Source organism: Cyprinodon variegatus, unplaced genomic scaffold (assembly GCF_000732505.1).
Source record: "Cyprinodon variegatus isolate N-32 unplaced genomic scaffold, C_variegatus-1.0 Scaffold172, whole genome shotgun sequence".
Lineage (NCBI taxonomy): Eukaryota > Metazoa > Chordata > Actinopteri > Cyprinodontiformes > Cyprinodontidae > Cyprinodon > Cyprinodon variegatus.
In genome coordinates, this window is record NW_015150625.1 from 117134 (window position 1) to 141817 (window position 24684).

At 36.8% G+C, this 24684-nt stretch overlaps 1 protein-coding gene across 1 annotated transcript in view; it reads left to right on the forward strand.

Moving 5' to 3' along the window:
- Positions 1-7222, forward strand: part of ntf3 (neurotrophin 3) — a 53648-nt gene extending 46426 nt beyond the window's left edge. The window contains exon 2 of the mRNA XM_015378416.1: positions 5274-7222. Within this exon, the coding sequence (XP_015233902.1) occupies positions 5274-6164 (891 nt within the window). The 3' untranslated portion in view covers positions 6165-7222. The remainder of the gene's footprint in view (positions 1-5273) is intronic.
- The last annotated feature ends 17462 nt before the right edge of the window (positions 7223-24684 follow it).

Here is a 24684-nt window from a genome sequence, read left to right on the forward strand (position 1 = left end):
CTTCCTTCCTTCCTTCCTTCCTTCCTTCCTTCCTTCCTTCCTTCCTTCCTTCCTTCCTTCCTTCCTTCCTTCACTCATTCACTCACTTCCTTCCCTTCCTCACTCACTCACTCACTGCTTTCTTTCCTCCCTCCCGTCCTCACTCACTCACTTCCTTCCTTCCCTTCTCTTCCTCACTCACTCACTCACTCACTCACTGCCTTACTTCCTCCCTTCGGTCCTCACTTCCTCCCTCCCGTTCTTCCTCCCGTTCTTCCTTCCTTCCTTCCTTCCTTCCTTCCTTCCTTCCTTCCTTCCTTCCTTCCTTCCTTAACAAGCCACTTCCACTGTTTGTATAAAGGATACTATTTTACTGTTATAAATGAAAAACAGGTTATTGAGTCCATCCTTTTGTTTTAGGGATACCTTGATTAAGGTCAAATTGGGCTCAACATGTTTGCTGTAACGTACACAGCAGCTTGATTTATTTTATAAAGAAAAGTAAATAATATTTTAATAAGCTGAGTAAAAATAATAATAATAATAATAGTTGAGTTGCAGCTCTTGAAATTAGCATCTATAGAACAGTCAGAATTCAGATGACTCGATGGTTCATCCATCCGATTGCTCTTTTTTTGCCTTTTTCTTTAACTACTGCAACATTTTAGCCAAGAAAAGAGAAAAAAAATGGAAGTTTGGGGAATGACAAACATTGACAGTGTGGCTGTTAAAAGTTCAAGCTGTACAGACTGACAACGACGACTCATTTAAATATCACCAAGGGTGGATTTCTTTTAGTTTCCAATGAAAAGAACAGCAGCTGAAACTTCCCAGCCAGAGTTACAGGACTGGTTAGACAAAGAGCAAATTGAATTTCACTGAGCCAGATTAGGAGTGGAACTTTACTCATAATAGAAAAAACACACTGGTTTTATAGCTACAACAATAAATCTCCTTCAATGTTTATTTAGTGATCATAACAAAAGATTATGTGGTCTTTTTTACTAGATATTTTAAAAGAAAGTTATAAAGTTATTGTTGCAAGCAAATAACAGGTTTTGTGAATGGAAATGAAAAAAAGCAAGCCAGAAAAACCTTTATGCCAAATATTTTACTTTTAAGTTTACCAATTATAAAGTTGTTAAACAAAGAATGATTTCTAGGATGCATTTTTCTTAATTTTAATTTACAAAACATGTTATAAATAATGGAACAGAATTCACTCCATAAAAAACTGGCATGAAAAAAGTTTCAAATTACAAAAACCACAGGAGTCTTTGAACGTAATTGAATGTTTTGTTTTATTTTTACTAAAGGAATTAGTTTACCCTGCAAAAAGCAGGCAAGACCCTAACTGAAAGAAATGAAAACAAGAAACCAGCATTAAAGTCTTAAAATAATAGAAATTCTCTGGTTCTGTTTATTGTTAATAAAATGAAAGCCTTGTTCTTTAGAGAACATCTTCAGGTCTGTGGGAAAACATCCACCGCAGAGAAAGCTGTTCAAAGTAGTGAAGATGCTGCGGTAGGCGATGTCAACAACCTCTTTTAGAGAGCCGGCGGCCAAAATGGTTTCAGTTAAGGATGTTTCTTGCAAGTTTGGTATGTTTGCACAAGTTACCGCATGTTAATTCTCAAACATGCTATAGTATGACACACATCCTGGTGGAATACATCTGTTGTTTTTAGTCTCCAGATGGTTCAAATTCAGCTCTTCTAAAAATTGAATTGAACTTCTGAGCCTCATATTTTCCCAGTTTGACGACAAAGTCACCCTGATGGTTTTGAAAAACCTTTTTAGAAGAGAAAATCAAATAAAGAAACTGATCAACTGTGCTGTAATTGTCTGCAGTTAGCGCAAAAGTAAACCCTCAACAAAGTATTTCAAAGCTGAACCCATTAACAATTAGTGAATATGTGTGAATTAGACAGAAAAAAAGCACAAGGTTTTGACATTTGGTTCCAAAACGTTATGTAAAGAGAGGGAATTCGGCCCATTTGGGTCAGTTTTTTGTAGAAAGAAACCCCATCTGCTGCAGCTTTTTATATACTGTACACTGGAAAAACATTTTTAAAAGTAAAAATTTCCTAAATTAAGTGTATTTACCATTCTATTTGAGTAGGTAAATTAGATAGTTTGCCGATGGAATGAGTATTTTTTACTCTTACACTGCAAAAAATATAAATCTATCTAAGGCATTTTTTCTTAAAATAAGTGCATTTTTTCTTGAATTGAGGGGAAAATGGAGATACTTTGCCAATGGAACAAGACAATTTACATTCAAAATAAGAAAAAGCCATTGTATTGGCTCATTTCAAGTGCATATTATCTAACTATCTTATTTTAAGAGTAAAAATACTCATTCCATTGGCAAATCATGTTATTTATCTGCTCAAATTAAGGGTATATACACTTGATTTAAGATATTTTTACTCATTTCTAGATCGTTTTTGCAGTGTAAAATGAGATAATATGCATTTGATTTAAGACGATGCAATTGTGTTTTCTTATTTTAGGTGTAAATTGTCTTGTTCCATTGGCAAGATGTCTCTTTTACCTGCTCAATCCAAGAACAAATGCACTTATTTTAAGAAAAAATGACTGAGAGAGATTTTGATTTTTTTTCCAGTGTAGAGACAGGTCTTGATTTTATAGGGGCTTAAATCTGCTTAGAGATTTTCAACAAAAACAAAAATATTTTGCAGCACACCATCCAACAAATGAGACAGTAGCAACTCTTCCAGGGAGACAGGGTTTGGAGAATGCTGGACTGATAGTACCTGTCAACAGATTCTCCTGCTTAACCATGTACCACATGTTTATCACATTTAACAGCATGTGTGTACATGTGGTGGCAAGTGATTCCTGTGTGAATAACACGGTAATTACATGGGATCACTTGCATGTGTATCAGATGTGATTCACATGTTTGCATGTAAACAACATGTGTCTAAATAGGAAACACTTGTGAAGAGATGTGTATCCAATGTGAAAAACATTTGATACACATATTTTCACGATTCCCAATTGAGGCACTAGGGATTCACAACTTTTAGCATGTGAATCACATGCGTTTCAACAGGAATTGGCCCAAATCCACATGTTTAAATACTTTTACATGTAATTTAGTTGCATGTGTATCTCATGATTTGACATGTGATTTTAAAATGTGAAATTCATGGGATTTATGTAAGGGAAATCCAACTGAATAACTGGTTGACACTACAAATTTGTGTTTACTTTCGAAACTCCTTATTCCTTTTTTTTGGAACATCATAAGATGTTTACATAGAAAACATATAGCAATACAAGACACACACATAAATACATTTTGACAGATTTTAAAGGGATATTACACAGAGGACAATCTAATGATATTGACATGAGAAAAAATCTTACCGTAATTTGAGATGCACAGTTGAGAAATATGCCATCACAAGTTCCACATGTGATCCACAGTTGAATGGAACATGGAATACATAAACAAAACTGATCGTATGTGGAAAATTTCCTAAACATTTTAGACTTTTTCTACAAGCAATTTATTGCAGTTCATAGAAAGAACAGTTCCCAAACCTATAAATGAACTAGGTCAAGAGGTCAAGAAATGGAAAATACTTGATGCACTCAATGTATACTGGATGTGCAGTGAAACCTTTATTTAGCCAAATTACACAGAACTTCATAAACATAGAGGAACATTCAGGTTCTGCTGAAAAGATCTGGATTAAAAATAATTTCTTACGTTCCTCATTAAGTAGCAGATATTTCCCAAGATAGCTTGGATGCTTTAACTCGATGTCTCGCTTTAAATTTGAAATGGACATGGCTGACGTACGAACGTGTTCATTAAGTCACGATGTGCGCAGTTTGCACAAAAGCTGTTCGATTCTTCCTTTGTTAGTTTATAAACTCTGCCAAGCGCTCTGCAGAACTGGCATCAGAAATACCAGCAGATGAGTCTGAATCGTGCAGACTGGCAGTAGACATGTTGGTCTGTCATGCTGTTTTCGATAATAAGCTCATTATTCTCAGAGAGAAGGTCGCTCTCGTTCATGTTCATTACTTCAAAACAGATCCATTCAGTTCACCTTTCACTAAAAATAAGAACATATTCAGTGAAAGCCGATCATGCACAACACTGTCTAGCATCTGAAGACCTTAAATAATCACACTGGCTTCTTTGACATTTCCTCCGCCTTTAATGATATTATTCATCTGCTAATCCGGATTAATCAACAACTCTAATAGCCTTGTAGGCTGGATTCTGGATTTTTTTGACTTGCAGAACATAGAGAGTTTGAATAAATAAACATTCCTCTGATATATCCTTAACATCTATTGGCTCAACGGAGGGTTGTGTACTCTCTATGTTTATTGTCCAGTAATAACTGATATTAAAAAAATCCCATCATACTCTGAAAGTACTGAACAGTACCGTCATTCTGAACTTCCTAAATTGTTCTAAATTCTCTCATGGTCCCTTTGGTTGATTACTTTTTAAAGTGGTGCCCGGATTCCTTTTTAACTGAATGTATCAAAGACATGCATTGATTTTAGGCATTTGCATCCATCTCCTGAAACCAGTTATTGATGGCCGGCAAGTAGAAATTGTAGAGTCCAAAAAGTACTTAGGGGTAAAAATAGAAAATAAACTGACATTTAAGAGTAATAATAACACAATCTACATGAAATGTCAGCAGCAGAAGAATATTCTTAATAAGATCGTCCATGTCTAAAAAAAAAAGTACAGTACTGAAGAGACTATGCAGGATCTGTATAACAAAAAGCTGCTTCAGGAAGCAGGATTTACCCCGTCTGACTGTTTACATCCTTTACATCATCAGTTCCATTTTCTTCCATTCGGTTTATTGCTCAGGCTCCGACGAGCCAAAACTAACAACTCCAGGAGTAAAAGGTTGATTGCCTGTATTGGACCAGTTTTCACTCTTTTCCTTTATATATGTATGTTTTTATAGGCATGTAATTTTATGTGTTTTCTATGTCTAATTTATGTTGCTGCTTCCTCTGATTCACAACAATTTGCTTAATTGGGGACAAATAAAAGTGACTGAGTGATTGCCTGAATGTGACCTACATCTGGGATAATGGAAGATGAGAATCATATGTTAAATGCATGGTATTTTAATGCGAGGAAACAGGAAACATGTAGAAGATGGGAATCACATATGAACATGTGAAATCCATGGGATCATTTTGTAAGGGTTAAAGAACATATCATCTGCATATGTGTGTATATCCGCCTGAAAATGTCTCTTTTCCTGTCTTTGCAGATTCTGCAGGTGAATCTAGTGATGTCCATCCTGCTCTATGTGATGGCCCTTGTGTACCTATATGGTATCCAGGCATCCAGCATGAACAGCAGCCGCCAGGGACAGCATCAGCAGTCGCCAAGCCCTGACCCCTTAAATTCCCTCATAATCCAGCTGCTTCAAGCCGACCTGACGAGAGAGAGGATCCAGGGGGATCACAGCCAGCAGGGCAGAAGCCGGGATACGGAGCAGCGGGAAACCCTCCCCCCTCTCTTGGAACCAAACTTACCTTTCAGGGATCAGGAGGATGAGGAGCAGTGGGGGGAAGGGGGCCGCAGTGGTGGGACCAGTGAATCGGCTGTCGAGCACCAAGCAATGCTGGTCAGCTCGGACCTCCTGAGAAAGCACAAGAGATACATTTCACCTCGGGTAGTGCTGAGTGACCGGCCGCCTCTACAGCCACCTCCTCTGTACCTCAAGGACGACTTCATAAGCAATGAACTGGAAGGAGCGGTGGGGGGAAATAAGACACGGAAGAAGCGTCACACCGAACACAAGAGTTACCGCGGGGAGTATTCTGTCTGTGACAGCGAAAGCATGTGGGTGAATGACAAAACCACTGCTGTGGACATACAGGGGAATGATGTGGCCGTTATGGCTAAAATTAAATTACCTGACAAGAAAGAGATCAGTCAGTACTTTTACGAGACGAACTGTCGGGACCACCAGTCCCGAGAAAACACGTGTCGGGGAATTGACAACAAGAACTGGAACTCAAAGTGCAAGACGGCACAGACATTTGTTCGGGCACTAACAGAAGATCGAGGCAAAATGGGATGGAGGTGGATACGCATAAACACTTCCTGCATCTGTGCGTTGTCCAGGAAACGTCACAGGACGAAACAAAATTAAGTGAGCTCCACCAATAACTACCTGCGTGGAGTTCCACCTCCTTGTCTGGGATTTTTATTTCCACAGCAACCCCAGCACCACAGGATTAGGTGTCCTGGGAGCGAACAGCAACTTTCTGCTGCAAAAGATACGACTGAAGAAACCCAGCGTCCATTTGAATGCTATTTCAAACCAATGTGCTGCAAGCTGTAATGAAAGAACTCATTTGAGAGTGTTGGAGGGAGGAGAGGCCTGTGCTAAGGAGAACTGTATATATAAATTATTTAAATTATATGAAATGCATGTAGTGATACATGGTTATCTATCTTTATATGATGTATAAATATATTTGTGTTATTTATTGAAAGAAGTCTTCCTTAAAGTGAGATAAGAAAATAGCTTAAAACTGACTTTTAAGGCTATAAAACAAAGCTAGGGCTGCAAAGGTGCTTCACAGCAAGACTTTATAAGTGCCTTCACTGAAGTGTAAGTAACCGGAGACAAATGTGTTGGCAGCGAGTCTGTAATAAAGTGACCCTTTGGCAGGGACTCGTACTGTTCCCCCGACCGACACGCAGCCTGCACTTTAAGCCGCAACGACACAGGTGACTCAGGCAGAGGTTGATAGACGCCCAAAAATGCAGATGTTTAACAAAATACATGAAATATATTTATGGACTTCATAATGATGTGAATCAACAGGGATTCAAGTAAATGCACCCACTGTATCAACTCTTACCCAAGTTTTGCCTCTTGTGGTTTCATTCATTTTCCACCTTGCATAAAACAAGCTGGACATTTTGTATTTAAAAGATACCAGTTTCCCCTTACAGTGCCAAAAAATAGATAGCATTTATAGGATTATACATTCGTTTAGTAGCTTACATGTGTAGTACCATACATTTCTTTTTTTTTTCTATTTCACAACTTTACTATGTTGTATGCAAGCAGTTTGGTATTATATTTTTTCACATTTGGGTGTTAGGTAGTGTTGCACCGATACCGATACCAGTATCGGGCAGGGCCCTGATGCAGCACTAAAATGGTGGTATCGGTATCGGCGAGTACCAACAAATAGGGCACCGATACCATTTTGAGAGCCAAAAGTTTATTCAACTCTTGTCACCCATTCCAGGTAGGCAATAAAAAGTTCTACTGGATTCACTTTGTATTAGTCTTCTTCCTGCTTCACAAAGGTATGGTATCGGTATTGGCCAATAGTGCACAGCCAGGTATCGGGTATCGGTATCAAGGCCAAAAAATGGTATCGGCGCAACACTAGTGTCAGGAGCACTTCCAAATGACCAAAGAAATGCTCGTATGCAGGGGGCAAATGTAAAAAAACAAAATATTACATCCCTTCAAATGTGTCTTGCAGCTCTTGATAAAAATGCCCCTTCTACCACTCGTTTTATGTCAAATGACTTAATTCACCCTTCATGACCCCATTTACTATCTGATCATTTTAATCAACTTTTCAGATTTCTACATCCTGAAGAGGATGTTGTTCATTAGCTGCAACAAAGCTCTTTTGTCTAACCCGTATTGAAAATTGAAAACTAAAAAAAACAAGATCGAATTTGTAGAGGAAGTGAGGAAATTCTCCAACCTAACCGCTAGCAAGAGGGTACTAGCTAAGTTAATAGATATGTTGAAATTAAAAACCAACAGACAAAATGTTCATCTCTGTGGGACCAAATGTTCTGGTAGTTATTTGTGTCTAAATGTTTGTCCTTTTACTCTGCAGAGCTATGTCGCCTAAAGATGAAGTGTTAGCTGGGTTTGTGTCTGCTAGCATGTTTTCCAAACCACCAAAAAAAACAAGGAATTACCATTTTTTGTTGCTGCTCAAACATCCTCTTGTATAAACAATTATTTTATTGAGAAGAAATGTAAAAAATATATATATAATTTCCATAGTTTTATGTTCTTAATTAAGAACATTTTCAGTTTGTTTAATTTAAAGTTAGCTGTATGGCCAGCAATTTCTACCATTTTTTTCCCCCTACAACAGTAACTGCAGTTTTTGTCTACCATAGTGAGGACTCCCTTTAAAACATTGTTAATTATTACATTCTTAGAGTAGGCTCCTATTTGGGGGTTATGAAATTGGTCTGTAAGGAATGACTTGTGGCTGACGTCCATAAACTGGTTCACCAGTTTTAAAAGATTGTCATTGTCGGAACAAATAAAATCAAAAGGATATTAATTTAGGTACAAAACTGACAGATAAGTGAATTCACCATATACGGTAGTAATGACTAGGGTTGCCAACCGTCACTTGAAAAACGAAATCGTTCCGTATTTAGAAATAGTAACTGTCCCGTATTTAGTGGAAAAGGAACCCACTTTGACACGTAATACTGTGAGAGTAAAAAAATCCTCAGTAAAAATGCAATGGAAAATGAAGAACAAGGGCACCTTAGATACAAAACTTATGGTAAACTTGCTCCCGGGCCCTGTCCTGCATTGTGACCAATGAGCTGACAACATATATGTAACGATCCAGAATACCCTTATCCCATTGGTCGAGCCAGGTGTTGCTCACAGCAACACTTGGCTAGTGGGAGAAAATATATAAATAAATGGGAAAAAACAATTACCTAGGTGGAAAAAGTCAGAGATAATATAAAGCACACAGCAAATATGCATCTAATTCAATACAGATTTGAGTCAAATAGTTAAAAAAAAAACTATTTCACACTAAAAGGGGGCTAAAAAAATAAAAATCACCACGCCAGGAGGGTAAAGGGAATCAGGTCAGCTGGCACGCACATGAGGTGGGCCTTTTTTTTTCCAGGGAGTTGGCAACCCTAGTAATGATTACAGAGGCCGTGCAGCCAGCTCTTTTTACGACGCCATGCTGGACCACATAGGACTACCTGCATCCACCATAATAAAACAGCGAGATGTTTTCTACTGTTACTGTGTTGTTTGAGTAATGATTTCTATCATTTTTTATTTTATTGAGGGGGGGGGGAATACTTGATTCAGGCATGACCAACATAAACACAAGGGGCTTTTTACAAAAAAAGATTAATGAGAATAAAAATATCATCCTAGGTCGTAATGTTCTCAGCCTCCAGATCCGTTATAAAGTGTAGATATTAAAACCACAAAATTACACAGTGTTCTTGCAGCACAGAACATAAAAATATGCACAAGGGGGGGCGCATTGCCTTTGGAGCTATGGGTAAGGGAATCAATTGTCACCTTGTTCACATTGTAAGGATTAAATGCCACAGCTGAAGTCCACAGACCAAAAGACTTTTTTGGTAATTTCATGATAATCACAAGCTTGTGAAGCATTCTTTTTATTAAATTATAACCCTGAGGCACAATCAGGTCATCCGGATGTTTTTAAGACCAAATTATAGACAAACACAAGCAACATCTCAGCCAGTGGGAGTCTTTGCTGTCCTCAATCGACGAATATCCAGAGGCCAATCCATGAGCAACTTCTCTAGTTTCCTTATAATAAATATGATTCTGTTTAGAGTTTCTTCAAGAACATCTTCATTCTTCTCTTTTGTCAGGAACATCGCTGTTTTATTTGTATGGTTATATATATAAAAGAAGACAGTGATTATGAAGTGGAAGGAAAGAATGGCAAGATTTCATTTTCTCTATATTCTTTTGATCAAACGTTCTCAGACTGCTGCTTCAGATCATTTGTGAACAACCGGCATCCTTAGAACCAAGGGACGCAGAAAATCTGAATATTGCAGCGGTGCAAACAAATATGGTCATAAAAAGCCACTGTTTATAAAAGAGCGTCACACAGCTGAGCCCGAAAACATATGAAAGTCCGCTCGCTGCTCAGGCAGGACAAAACCGCCATGTCTGACAAAATATCATTATCTTACGTCATTCCAAATACATAACCCCTCTGTGAAATAAGATGGAGGGGCTTAATTCTGCTGTGAAAATGCTTTTTGGTCCAGCAGGGAAATAGACTGGTACAGGGTAAGGACTTTGTACTTGTATGATGCTCTTCAGAAGCTCCACCCCATCATCATGTTTCCTTAATATCAAGTATATATATATTAACTTATTTAATTGTTTTCAATTATTGTCATGGTCTGTTGTCCATATCACACATTAAAAGGCTGAGTGCAATGCAGAAGTTAGATCACAGGTTCTCCCAAGGATTTATTACAATTAAAACTTTTATACTTGTCGTTTTTTGGAGCAGTAATATATTTTCAGGATTTATATTCTACAATGGGTGAGTATACTGAGTCCTGAGATGTTCACTGCTTGTAATAGTGCATTTAATGTTCTATCTTTACCTTCATTAATATTTGCTACACAGTAATTAAGCTAATGTTTTTATTCCATAATGCACACACATATATCCAAGGCTTGATCTGAAAAGCTCAAACTGTAGCTCTAACTTCTTTTCCTAGCTCCTATTCTTAACCTTTCACAGGGTCAGCAAGAACACTAACACTGCTTCCTGTTCCTAGCTCCTTACTGCCAGCAGTATTCGAAGAGCACTTATTATTGCAACCATGGACCTACTTCTGCTATGGCTTAAGTGTTTTTATTGATTTGAAGTATTCAACTTGGTGCTGCATCTAGCAAAATAGAATAGCATCTTGTCCCTGTGACACAGCAACAAAAAAAAAGGTTAATATCTAGTCTTGTATGCTTTCAGGTCTGCTTTGGTGAACAGCGAAACACCATTTATAGCATGAGTCAATTCTAGGATAAAGGCTTCGAAATGCTAGCTTGCTAGCTTAACATATATCAATATACTCCAAACGAAGATAAAAATCCAATAGAAAGATTAGAAAAATGCACTGATAGATGCACCCATCAGATCTGATTGATCTTGACATTTCTTAAAGAATATAAGGTAATACAAAAAAAAATAGAAACATGCAAAGGGGAGTCATGCTGATATAATCCTGTCCTATTTACCTTCCAGCTCACAATTATGTCCAAATTGTTGTAAGTCGGTTATATTAGATCTCATAATAAACTGATATAAAAAGTTAAAGGAGTTAAAATATCTTTTTACACCGCTCTATAAAGGCTAACACTGTTTTCAAATTGGATAATGTTATAATAAGTAGTTTGGACAAAAGTGAGTGCGTAATGCTTTTAGGTGCTCAACTTTCCAACTACCTCAGCTCCTTCGATTCACACTGAAAGGTATGGGTGTAATAAAATACCAACAAGTTCACAGCAAATGCTCTTAGAAATTGCTGCAGATTGTGGTGGAATATAGAAAACCTGTAATGGAATAAGACATTTACTTTTGTATCAAAGTTTATATTAATGAGCCACAATATGTTATTTTAGTTTTACAGTAGTAGCCATTCAAAATTTCCCCACTTTCCTTGAAGGGCCCTTGGCTGGTCCCCTATATTTCTTTTTCAAAGTCGTAGGAAGTCATATTTAAATGTCAAATCATTCTGGCTTAAACATGTATATAAATGTACTCTTTATCCAACGATATTGTCCCAAAAGTTAGGAAAATTTCTATTTAAAAAAAAAAAAGCCCAGTCTTAAAATCTGTGTTGTTGTTTTTTTTGTTATCTTATGCAGGCCAGTCAGTTATACGTCAACTTGTGCACCTAAATTCAGCCAATCATATATCAACGGTCATCTGTCAATCAATTTTTTTTAGTCATAGCATCTTCATTAATATGTCACAGCTAATATACGCAACGGTTAAAATAAGAAATAATAATCCTTTCCTTTCCCATTGAGTTCCATCCCAGTGTTCATGGTGATGGACGTCTGTGTCTTCAGCAGGCGTAGAGCTAACAGAACTGGCAGCGTTGCGAGGCAAGGGCTCAAACATGTACGGCTGTAAGCCTTCTACACCAAACCAAGCTTCTGCCGCCCTGGCGTCCTCTTCCACAACATCTTCATCCCCACTTTCCCCTTCTAGATAAGAAAATGTATGACATCGGAGACTCATCCATGACCTCCGACACAAAACTCTCCTCATCTTGCATGTTTCCTCTGTCCATAGCGTTCCTTCACAGTGTCGTTTCTAAGTCACCATTTAAGTCCTATTGGTCCCAATGTAATTTACCATTGGGAACCTACTAGCACTAAGTTGCTATCTGGTTAGCAAGATGCTTCCGACAATCCGTTCACAATCAAACTTGCTTGCGAATCTTCCGCCAAAACAATCCCGCTGCCTTGATAAACGACCAATCACATTCCCTTTATTCACTCTTGTAAAGTCGTGCACCACTGCGGAGAATTCTTAAATACAACAGTTGGAACAGCCGCTTCCCTACGACTTTAAACATCAATCCTTGTACTAAAATATTCTGTCAGAACTTGTGGACATTAAGATCTAAAGAGAAGCGTCATCTGCTGGTCTGCTTTAATTCAGTGAAAGGGTGGAGTCGAGTAAAGAAATATGCACACCCAGGAGAAGGAGGGGGTCACTCCAGTGGCTGGAAGTTGGAGGGGATTTTGGCTGCCATTCAGCTGGCGTTTGACTGGGAAGGGCCATTATGAAATGCTGCTAATGTAGCTTAAGTTTTTCCTGAGGGTCTTTGATAGTAGCAGTTCCTTCTTAAAACTTCATCAAACGTCTCATGTCCGCAGTAAAAGTTACTCAGGACTGAAGAGCTAGAGAAATAGTCTGGGAGGAAAAAAAGAGTAATGCAGCTGAGGCACGTGATTGACAACGATATAAATCAGCTCTTATCAAATTCCTCAGAGGTTACTGCAGGGCGCCAAGAACTGTAATAAAGTGTGTGTGTTTTTTTACTTCACAGTTCCTAAAAGGCAAAGCAGTATTTCACACATAAAACAACTGACTTCCACTCTGCTCTTTAGAACCAGAGTGTTTTCTTTTAAAGATTTATGGCTTCTAATGTGGATTTCTAGATGTTTCTGGAATGAAAGCTTTCTTTGTTCACTAAGTTTTGGATCCAGTCTATAATCTCTAACGACAACACATCCGTCTACTAGTACTGGTTGAAAGTGTGAACAGCAATTCTCCTTCGTTTGTACTGCGTGAGAACGTCTGGGCTCAATGTTTTTACTGGTACTGTATTTAGAAGAATTTTTTCAAACATGTTTTCTTGTTGTGAGCTTTGTTGTTCTCACCCAAACTGGCCAAATATATAATGTTTCCAAGACATTCACAGTAATCATGTCTTTAATGGTAAAAGAATGAAAAAAATAATAGGCTAAAAGGAGATGCTGGTAAGAGCTTGATGGGTTGCCTAGTGACACAATGGCAGCAACATCATAACTTTGACATCTGATTCTAACAAGTCCAGGCGGGTTTTTCTAACCTTTGATTAAATAAACAAAAGGCAACCTGCACTAACAACATACCAATCCATATAAACCATAAATAAAACTTTGTTATAGACTAATTCTGTCTCGGAACTCTACCTTTAACAGGTAGCATAAGGATCCTCAAGCTTTAATACAGTTGCTAGGCAACGGGTAAGCAGGGTTCTCCCAAGATTCACATTTGGAGTGTAAATATAAGTGACATAAGTGGTTCATGCATTGAGTAGATTTAGTTTCATTAATCAAAGACATGCTTTTAAATTAAAAACAAAATGCAATCCAGAAACTGAACTTTGAAAAATCTTCATAATCAGCAAATAGGTTTTTAGAGTAAAATACTTGTTCTTTTTATACATTTTGTTATTATTGTTTAATAATTTTAGTAAGATATTTATTATATTGAGTTTAACAAACTTCACTTGTTTTGATTTTACAGATAACATTCTCTTTACCGCTATGGAGTAAAAAAAATACAGTATGTAAATGGAAAGAAAAAAACAATCCAGAAATGAAACTTTAAAATTCCTCTTAATAAAAAAAAAAGAGGTTTTCAGGGTAACTTTAATAACTTATTATTAATTTTATTTTTTAAATCCAAAATGTTTTTATTTTGTATTTTTTGATATGTATTTTAAAAAAAGTGTTATTTATTAAATTTTTTTTACCAGTTTGATATGCTACAACTTTTACTTTTTTTTAATCTTCTTTTTTTTTTTAGATTGAGAGTCACGAGTTGCTTTTTTTCAAATGCTTTTTACCAATTGCATTATTTTAACTTTAAGCCCAATAAATTCTATCACTCTTTACCAAATTACTGCTTTTACTAACATTCAACAGACCAATAAAAATGCATCTTTATTCCAGAGGAAAGCATTCCCTAGAGATGAATAAAAGATGATTTGTGAAACTCTATTTGAAAGGAAGGGAATTTTTAAAACTCGAACTGAAAAATAAAAATGTGAAAAAATAGAATCTGTAAAAAACACAAATTAAATAAATAAAAAAAACTTTAAAATGTTTAAAAAGCATTGTTAAGAAATTATAAAATCTGAGAACACGTTCTTTTTGCTTAAAAAGGTTTTTCAGTTTTATTTCTGGATAGATTTTTTTTTTATTTCAGTTCTGTGCTTGCAACAATAATTGAACAAAATTTACTCCGTTGTTGTTCATTTTACAGCCGAACAGCTGAAATGTTTACAGGAATGTCCAAAAATCGGCCAATGTCGTACAGATTTTCAATGATTCTCAGCTTCAAAGCAGCTGATTCTAATGATTGCAGTTCACCAATAGCCTGTTAATCAGCTATCAATTGAAATCAGCTGATCTGAAGGAGGGAAACCTCTAAAACCTGCAGGACATTAGCCGTTGAAGACCGACTTTGGACTGAATTAGATCATATCTGTCACTTTTTTATAATATATACCAGTCAGATTCCACAGATTCACAGATTCAGATTCACAAGATGTGGAAACTATCTTCACAGATGCTCTGCATCAGTCTGGCTGAACTGCAGCTTTAAAAAAAGATGATTAAGCAAAATATCTAATCGGCGGCTGAATTCAAATGCATGTAGAAAAAATTTACTTTTACAACAACACACAAAAAAATGTGTATAATTATCCCTCCATGCTACATTTGTGTTGGCCTGTTACATGAAATCTCATTACTGCAGTGTGGCTGGGCACTATTCCTCTTACATTACTTTTAGAAGCACTGAGGGACGGCAGCACTCTGAGAATGAAGAGCTCTGTTTAGACCAGTAAGATGTAAGGAAATGTTTAAGTGTCATTAACAGCTTCTTGTGGGAGGAGAAAAGTATTTCATTACTCCACCAAATGATCAAAGCTGACTAACTCCGCCTACTTCCCTAAATAGATTATGGCTCAAATAAATAAAATCAGGGGCAATTAAAATAAGACTAAATAGTGAATGCCAAAATGTTTTGCAGTAAAATATATGATCCACAATACTGTATGATTGCAAGCCTAACATAAACTGTCTGCACACACCCTATCAGACACAGGCTCTTAGGTTTCACTGGATTCTACCACATAAAGGGAGTCAGTGAAAGGGTTTCGTCTGGGCCTTTGCTATTATGACACTGAACTGTGTGAACTAGAAACACATGTTTCCTGCAGGCGGTTTTGATCTAAACTCAAGAGCTGGATTATTCACTCTACGCCGTCGATCTCTATCTACCAGTAGAAAAACGTGCTTGAAGCTGTGAAGAGAAATGTGACTGTCTCCCTATGGTCTCACTGTGTCCCTTGGCTCACTAGATCTCATCAAATGTGCTGCTCTCCACCAGTATGATCTCATCTATACTGAATGTGTTTGTGTCACGAGGTTAGAGTACAACAAAGTAAAGAGTATGGAGATTAGGCCGTTCTGTGATCACAGAAGGAGATGTTCTCAACCTTAGCTTGAGGTAACAGCGCACTCAAAGGTTTACATACACTCCTACTCAGCATGTATTCGCACCATTCTACAGTATATAAAGAGTGCAGTTAAAAAAAAAAATCTATTTGGTGTGCATATCTTTTACCGGATTTCAAGGATTCATGTTTCTGGCAACATCACCATGACCCAGGCATAATTTGGGTTTCTTATCTGCTATAGAAGGTCCTATATTATGCTTTTAACATCTTTCAAAGTCAACTTTAGAGACTTATATAATGAATGAATTCCTTTGTATTTTCCATGAACCATCATTGTTTGGTTCCAACCCATATGAAAGGCAAAGCTGCTTTTCATAACATTATGAAAGTAGGCTTTTCTTGGGAAGGCAATCCAAGACCTCTTATGGCTAAAAACACATTTTCACAGCTTAGACAGCTAAAAAAAAAAAGTCTCAACTTTGGGCAGGAAGGATAGTGCGCTACCTCATCACCACTTGCTGATCGGAAAGTGGGCATTTGTCTACTGTGCAGCCGCAGCACGGTCAAGGTAGGTGCTTCCTCAAAGGATTGGTCTAACCTTTTCCTTTATACGACAGAGATGGCCACTGGTTTCTCCAAGAAAGTAGTTTTTGTGGCATAATAACATTGTTAAAGTTGATTTTGCATCATATCTTCAACAGGGGGATCCGCGACCCCAAGGCGGTCAACGGAGGTACTGCATGGGAATTGAGAAAGTTGGTTGATTAGACTTTTTTTATTCTCCCTGCAATTTTTTCCACTAATTGAAATGTCTTTAAATCCACATTAACATGAATTCAACACACTGTAGTAAACAGATAAATGAAGGCAGAAGATGTCTTTCAGTCATCAATGCACACATTCAGCGACACACAGGAGCTCTTTCAAGCTGGGCACCGTTTCATTCACAACACCTGTCCCATCAACCAGGAATCAAAATCAGAAATACTTTAATAATCCCAGGGAGGAATTACTTTCATTACATGACTCCATCTGTAATAGAGGGACTATAGGACCAGTTTGATATAACACTATTTCATACAATATATATAACTAGGGGGTCCCCGCTCCATCACGCCATCAGTTTGGGAGTCCTTGGCCTGGAAAACGTTGAAGACCCCTCGTATAGGTCGTTTAAATATAGAAACAATCAGCAAGGCGTACAAAAATAATTACAACTGGCTTGGAAAAGGATAAAGTAGGTTGACAGTAAGTTTCTGAACAGGTAGAGACCTTGGCCTCATTGAGAACGGAGGAAACCTGCCTGATAAGTGTCAAAAAAACACAAGGTTTAAAAATTATTCATACCATTTCTTTCCCAAAGAATGGTCAAACATCTTTAAAGGCTATCAAAAGAATGTGTTGTCTCCAAATGGGTAAGAAAACACCACTGTCTAATGAATATCCAATATTAATGTGAAACTAATTCCAAAGACGAGTGGCAGCCTTTTTATGGAAGTGTTTGACCAGGTAATAACGTGAGACCATGGAGTAAATCTCTATAATGGAGCAGCAGAGTTTGTAACTTCTAATGACCCAGGAATTGTACAGAAGGCTAAAGCTGTCTTAAGGAGACGCACATACAGGCAGAGCTGGGATTTGCTGCTGTAATCTCCACTCTAAGAGGATTTTAACGCTTGTCAGGCTACAGAGGAGAACATATCAGCAACACCTCTATTGGGTTAACTTTGTGTGCCCTCCCCTGTAAGGTTAGATCTCTATAATAACACATAGTCAAGGGTGGGAAAATATACCCTGACTTTTCTTCATTTTTTTCCTTTAAGACTTAACTCTAAGGAAAGCACAGTAGGTGTCCATTTTTGTGTCTTATAGCGGCGGCTCAACTTGCTAATAATGTCAACCAGGTCCAACTGGCATTAGCGGTGGATCATGTTAAAGGTCATGGATCGAGTAGCAGGAGGTAAATGTTGGTAGAAATAATAATAAAAAAATAAATAAATCTTGCAAGTAATTGAAATTGAAAATCTAATTATTTACTTTCTCACTGATACTGATTTCCTTTTTGCATGTTTGGTTTGAAAAAAACTGGCAACTATTTTGGGGCTTTTTATACCTGCTCCACTGGATGTGGTTGTGGTTCCACTTGACCTGCGAATTAGGATCTTAACTCCTGCATGTTTGACAAACAAGAAAGGACAATGGATTAAACCAGGAAATAGGATTCTTCAAGCATTTGGCAGACGTGGGTTTAAAGAGGACGAACTGAAGTTTAAGCCTCTCAATCCTTCATTGACACCTGTGAGGTTTTTTTTGTTGTTTTTTCTTTTTTCACATTTGCAGCGAACCAAAATGACCAGCCAAACAAACTTGATTGGTCTCAGACTTTTGTAGCAGTTGCACAATATTTGGTAGAAACATGAAGGTTAAGAAAGAAGGTCAGGCCACCAGTCAGGGTGATTTTAGTGTTAGTGTAATTTTTTTCCTGAAAAACTTTCCACCTAGAAGGGTTGAAAATTATTGAAAATCAATGGATTTCAACACCTGATCCTCACTGCATGTAAGGGATGGAGGGCTCAAGAGTAGTTTTGGCCTCAGGACATTTTTATTCCCTGGCTTAGCTCTAAGAATGCGTTGCTTCGGTCTTGGGTTTGGTCTTGTATTGTTCTGCCTAGAAAAAAGTGGTTGAGGCCGGATAAACACCCTGTAGTTTTTTTTGCAGTATGATAACATCTAAAAACAAGAAAAATAAATAAATAAATAAATAAATAAATAAATAAATAAATAAAGGAACAAGGAAATAAAGTCAATGCCAAGGAAAAGCAAAATGTTGACATTGCAGGTAAAAAAAAAATTAAAATCTTGCAAATTACAGCAAATTCCTTTGTCATTTTGATCTGGTCTGCAGTGTGGAAAAAGGCATTAATAAATATATTAGTTGAAAAAAATCTGTTTTTGTCCCTTTATTTCTATTATAAAAAGTAGTAAATTATTAGTATCATAATGATGTATTACCAAGAAGTAGTTTTAATTGAAAAACAAAGCTTGTTTATAATTTTTTTATGCCGTAAATTGTAATTCTTTTGTTTTTGTTTTTTTCTAGAAGAGAAAACAAAGCTAAGAAGTTTTTTTGCAGAGTACATTTGAACGAATGATGCAGTTTTGTTAAACTGTGCCTATATGTTCGGTCATGCAAAGGATCATGGGCAGATAGTTCCTACCTGCAGCAGATGCTGGTACATTAGGAGTTCCCTATGCTAACTTAGCCGACGCTAGGAAGCATACTGGTTCTTGGTCCTAGCTCCTTCATAACTTCCAGCACTATTCAGATAGCACTTATTATGATGAATATGGACGCAGTTCTGCCGTTGCTTGTGTTCTTACCAATTTGAGTTACTTGGATTGAACCAATGATTCTTTACACAAAGGTTAGCGGTGGTGCGCTGCCAATAATCCTTCTGTTTAAAACAAGGACTAAGAATGGAAAACAAAATTGTGTTAAAAAATATATATATAGCTACTTTCATCCAACCCTTTTTTGTAAGGAAATAGACAAGACAGTTCATAAAGCCCCTGTCAGATCTTGTCTATTTAGACCAGCGTATGCCTGATGTACGAGAAATCTGACGAAAACGCTGGCAGATGTTGGATAATGGATTATGGGTACGTTTTGTATGAGTGATGAACATGCTGAAGTACGCTGATACACGTTGGCATATGTCGACATACAGCGAGAACGTTGAGTATGCCATAGATATGCTCATACGTGGGGCATTAGTCACAGGTAAATTATCTGATTGTGACATATGTTACATACATAAGTGGTGGCCTCTAGCTTTACCTATGAGTAACTTGTGCATGACTTATACACAACTCCTCCAACGCATGTCAACATATTTGATGTGTTCCAGAAGACAGCTGAATGTGTTTCCCACCTTACAGCTACTATATAATGGCGTATTGGTATAAAAGGGGTTCACAGGAAGAAACCATCAGTTCTGCTACAGACTTCATCCCCATCATAGGGTGAGCGTGAAGGTGAATGGGATGGATCCTCCCTGCGTTCATGGCCACCACCAATAAACTTTCCAACAGACATAACACACAATCTGTTGCAACTGCAAACCTTCTTTCTTACATTTTCTATTTTCTTTTTATTTGTTCTTTTTTTGGGTTTGTGAGCGGTAAACAGCAGCTAGGTTAATACCGCAATCAAAGACATTTTTTATGTAGGACGGGCGCATCGCTGTCTCCCTCAGGAGCAGCAATGCACCTGAGGGGAGAAGCTTTAATTGATGCTTTGTAATGCCAATGAAATTATGCTTGTGCATCTTTGCACGGGCATTACACTTCCATGCGTTATGCATACGTAAGTTAGGCTGTAGATGGCCATAAGTTCTGGAATTGTTATAAATACGCAATATATATGCCCAAAATAAATAAATAAAAAATACATAGAAAGTTCAGCATATGCCGGTATTTTAGGAGATTCTGGGCATACACTGGCTAAATCAGCAAGGTGTCACAGGGCCCAAGAAAAAAGGAATTGTAAATTGAAGAAAAATAACTTACTCTTTCAAATTATAGTATATTTATTATTGACCTTATGAGCTGTTATCAGTAGAGGGTCCTGTAAATATAGTGACAATAAAAATACAGGGGTCATGTTGGTGCACTTAGACATACTTTAGAGCAGCAACAGGAAATGAGTTGTTTCTGTTTGCTGGGATGATTGGCAGGTTAAATTTCCTGAGGTGTTGGGTGGTTAACCTGTAGTTTGAACATGACACTTAATGCTCCACTGGCCACCCACTGGGCCCCTCACAGGCAGCATCAGTTCTGTCCCTGTTCATCATTAACAACACCTTCATTCATTCAAATATTTTACAGCTCAGGTTCAAAACTGTCCTTGTTAATTTATCATAATTTGTCTGAAATAAGGTTCAGTTTAAAGTTAAAAAAAAAGTGTCACTGATGAACTTTTATACAAGGCCCTTGATACAAAGGTAGAAACTGTGGCATGAAAGCAAAAAAGGCTGATTTACATACCGTTTTTTTTTTGTTTTTTGTTTTTTGTTTTTTTTTATTATTGTTTTTTCTTACTAAATGTCATCACAGTGATATGAAAGAGGATTATGGCCACTGTAAAAAAAAAAAAGTTAAAATTTTATTTCAGTATAATTCAGTCAGAATTCTGAGATTAAAGTAAGAATTCTGAGAAAAAATGTCAGAAATCTGAAGTTAAAGTAAAAATTCTGACTTTTTTCGCATATTAAACTAAAATAATATTAAAAAATCAGTTTACTTTTTTTTATTTTTTCGGTGGCCCCAATCCTCCTCCGCACAGTGATGCAAGCTCACACATTAAACTCCATCATGTTCAGTAGTCCAAGGAGTGTAAGTTTTTAGAGAAAAAAAGAAGAGGTTATTGATCCTGTTTTTTTTTTTTACAATTAAAAATCTAAAAATTATTTGTTCTTAATATTTTGAAAATCCAATGTTCCATTTACAGCTTTTAATTTTTTGGGCAAAAGTCTAGAGTCTGAAATTGTTGCTGATAGCAGCTAAATTAACTGAATGCATTTGCAATTTAGATAAACTCTGACCAGATCTTTTAATCCATGCAGCAGATCCACATTAAAGCAATATAATACATGAGGATAGAAGTTCACTGTAACATAACAAGCAAGAGAAAACGGTACAGAATTGTTGCTAATGCTCTTACAGATTGATACACCACACACTCTGTCCAAGTCCAAGAGCTCCAATCTCTGTGGATTCTCCATCTTTTAAAATAACTCGACTCACCTCCTGTGAGTGCCTCCTAAGTGAATCAGTGAAACTAAAACCATGTGTATCCCACAAAGAGTCTTATATGTTAACAAAAATTTTTTTTTTTTACATGTGCCCTATTAATAGTTGGCCTGGATCGGGGGGGATTTACCATTAGGCAATACTAGGCAGTTGCCTAGGGCCCCAAGTTCCTGGGGGCCCCACAAAACTCTGTTTACATGTATGGTCAATACAACTATTACTTATTTGTGCACATTAATTATGTTTTTGATAAAAATCTTTTCCTTAAGATTCCATCAGAATGCTTATAATATTAAGTGTGTCTATATCCGCCCCAGCCGCCTTCAGTGTCCGCCATATTGGATCAGTCCATTTGCTGCACATGTTCAGAAAGGTCCAAACAGACAGCAGCAAAACATTTGAGAACAAACGATGGGAAGAGCAGTGTTGCCAACTTAGCGCTTTAGTCTCTATATTTTAGCGACTTTTCAGACCCCTCTAGCACTTTTATTTCAAAAAGCACCTAGCGCCAAATCAAGCAACTTTTTTCTGCCTTTAGAGACTTTGGAGTCTCCAGAGGCAGAAGCAACGAACTCTGCTCTCCAGAGCAAGTAGATTGGTAACCCCGCCTCCTGCTCTCCTCTATCTTGTCTGCTGTCATGATTCAGGCAGCTGTTATTTCATCCAAATGCAAAATGGAGAACAGATAAGCAGATCATGGCTTGTCTACAGATAACAGGTGAAAGGTGACTTTTGATGTCACCTTTTTGGAAAGACAGGAAGGAGCAATCAGTTAAGTGAGCTCAGTGCTTGGGAAAAATCTTTCATTCCTTTTGAGACAGCATGAAAAGTCAGCTGAGTACAAAACATAAACAGGAAAAAAACAAGAAAAGGGACAAGAAGAGAGTGAAAAAATGTAGTAGAAATATTGTATGCCTATTCTATTAAAATTTCTGTATTTGTATAATGGGTCTATTTCGTGTTGTCTTCTCAATGCAGAGCCCCCCCTGCCTGTCTTTGTCCCAAATTTCCACCCCTGGCCTGGATGCACTCAGAGGAACAATGTGTTCAAACTGTCTGCCACCAGTCAGTTTCTGTTCAGTAAAGACACCGCAGTCATGTCAGCAAAACAGTTCTGGATGTAAGTTTACTGTTGAAATTATTTTTCTGTTTCTTTGCAACCCATCTAGGTTTCTCTAAATCTGCTCGGCATACCTATACCTTCTAAAAAAAAGCCATTCAACCTTTCATTTTGATATTTACTTCTTATAAACTATTTCCAAATTAAATCTGTCTGTCTGCCTGTCCGTCCATCCATCCATCCATAATCAGAAGGGTAAATGGGTGTGTTGAGGCCAAACTAGGCTTCAGCATGATTCATTGAGACATTTAAATAAAAAAGACAAGCCTTAGACCCCTCAGCCTGGCCTAATATGGGTATAGTTCTTTCATGTTGGAGGCCGTTGCTTTTAAAGACAATCCTCAAATCCTGCTCACTCCTAATACCCAGATAATATCTGGATTTGTGGCTATGCTGTATGGAATGAACAGGATGGATGTTGGCACTAAGACTCTTGTTGTTACGGTCGTAGACTTACAGAAATTCCAGCAGAGTGAGTGAAAACTAAGTACGTTTTTCTCCTTCTGAGGTCTTATTCTGATTCAAAGTGCAAACATCCATTTAAAGGTAGTGCTGAATAGTCTGTAGTTCCTCTGACTAAATGTTTCTGACTTGTTCGCAACACTGAAACTGCCCTGAAAATCCCTGGAGGCTGAAATGCTGCACTTCAATTTTCATTTTTCACAGTGATATGTCACTGCTTTGCTTTATTTAAGGAAATTACATATGAGCAACAAAAAAAAAAACAAAAAAAAAAACTTTTCCTAATATAATAATATAATTTTAATTTAAAATAATATTTAAAACTGGAAAAGGGTTTTGATATAGTTATAAGATTTGAATGAATAAAAAACGTATTACTGAAGCCTCAACAAAAAGCATACAGTCATCGTTAAAAACTATTAGAGCACACTTTTTTGCTGCTTTTGTTGTATTCTGAAGATAATGTAAATTTTGATCAAGACTCTGCAGAAAAACAATACATTGGATTAACTGTTTTGGAGAAGCCCATGAAGAGCAATAACAACATCTAACAGGAAGCCTAAGCAGAAAGATAAATTTTAAAACTCATTGCAGAAAAAGAAATAGCCAGAATATATTTCTTTAATTGCAGGAAATCTTGGGTAACTGTGATGCAAACAGGCATCTGCATTCCAGTAAAGGTGGAATAAAAAAGAATTAAAAGAAACAGGTACAGGAAAACACTAGAGAATATCAGACTGGGAAAGAAAGAGGGAAAGCGGATGGATGCAGACAACATGACGATCTTGCAAAAAGGTAAATAAATCGAGTTGCTTCTGACAGCTTGGGAGGCAAGTAGAAAACAAAATAACCAAGTAAGACTTTTCAGTGGAAAGCTGCGTAGCAAACTGATCGGATTTATTTTATTATTTTAGTATTTATGCATTTAAGGGAATGAGATTGCTGCTAGCATTATTAATCAACACAAGGTATGGAGTGCCAGATGTAAACAATTATTTATTTCTTTTTAATAAAAAAGAAATAAATAAATAAAAAATTTAAAATATAAATAATATATATTTATATATATACACTATATATATATATATATTTATATGTATATATAAATTATTTAAGTCTTACATTGAAATATATATCCTTAATCATTATGTCAAATCCAAATCTATATCTGAAATCTAAAAAATTATTTTTTTTTTATTTTTTTATTTTTTATAAATCTTTTGATTGAAATGTCAGAGGGAGAAACAACAAATGGTCATCATGGTTACAAAAGACTTTTCGTTTTTCAAACTTAAGACACACTCAAAAACCACCCCCTCCCATCCCTCTACATATATATGTTTAATATAAATGTTAAAATGTGTAAAATATATCTTAAATCCATATTTATACATATTTCTAATTTATATTTTAAATTGAGAATAATAGAAATGGGAATTTTTATTTTTTTTTGTTTAATTCTTACATTCAGCCCCCCATAGAAGGTTTA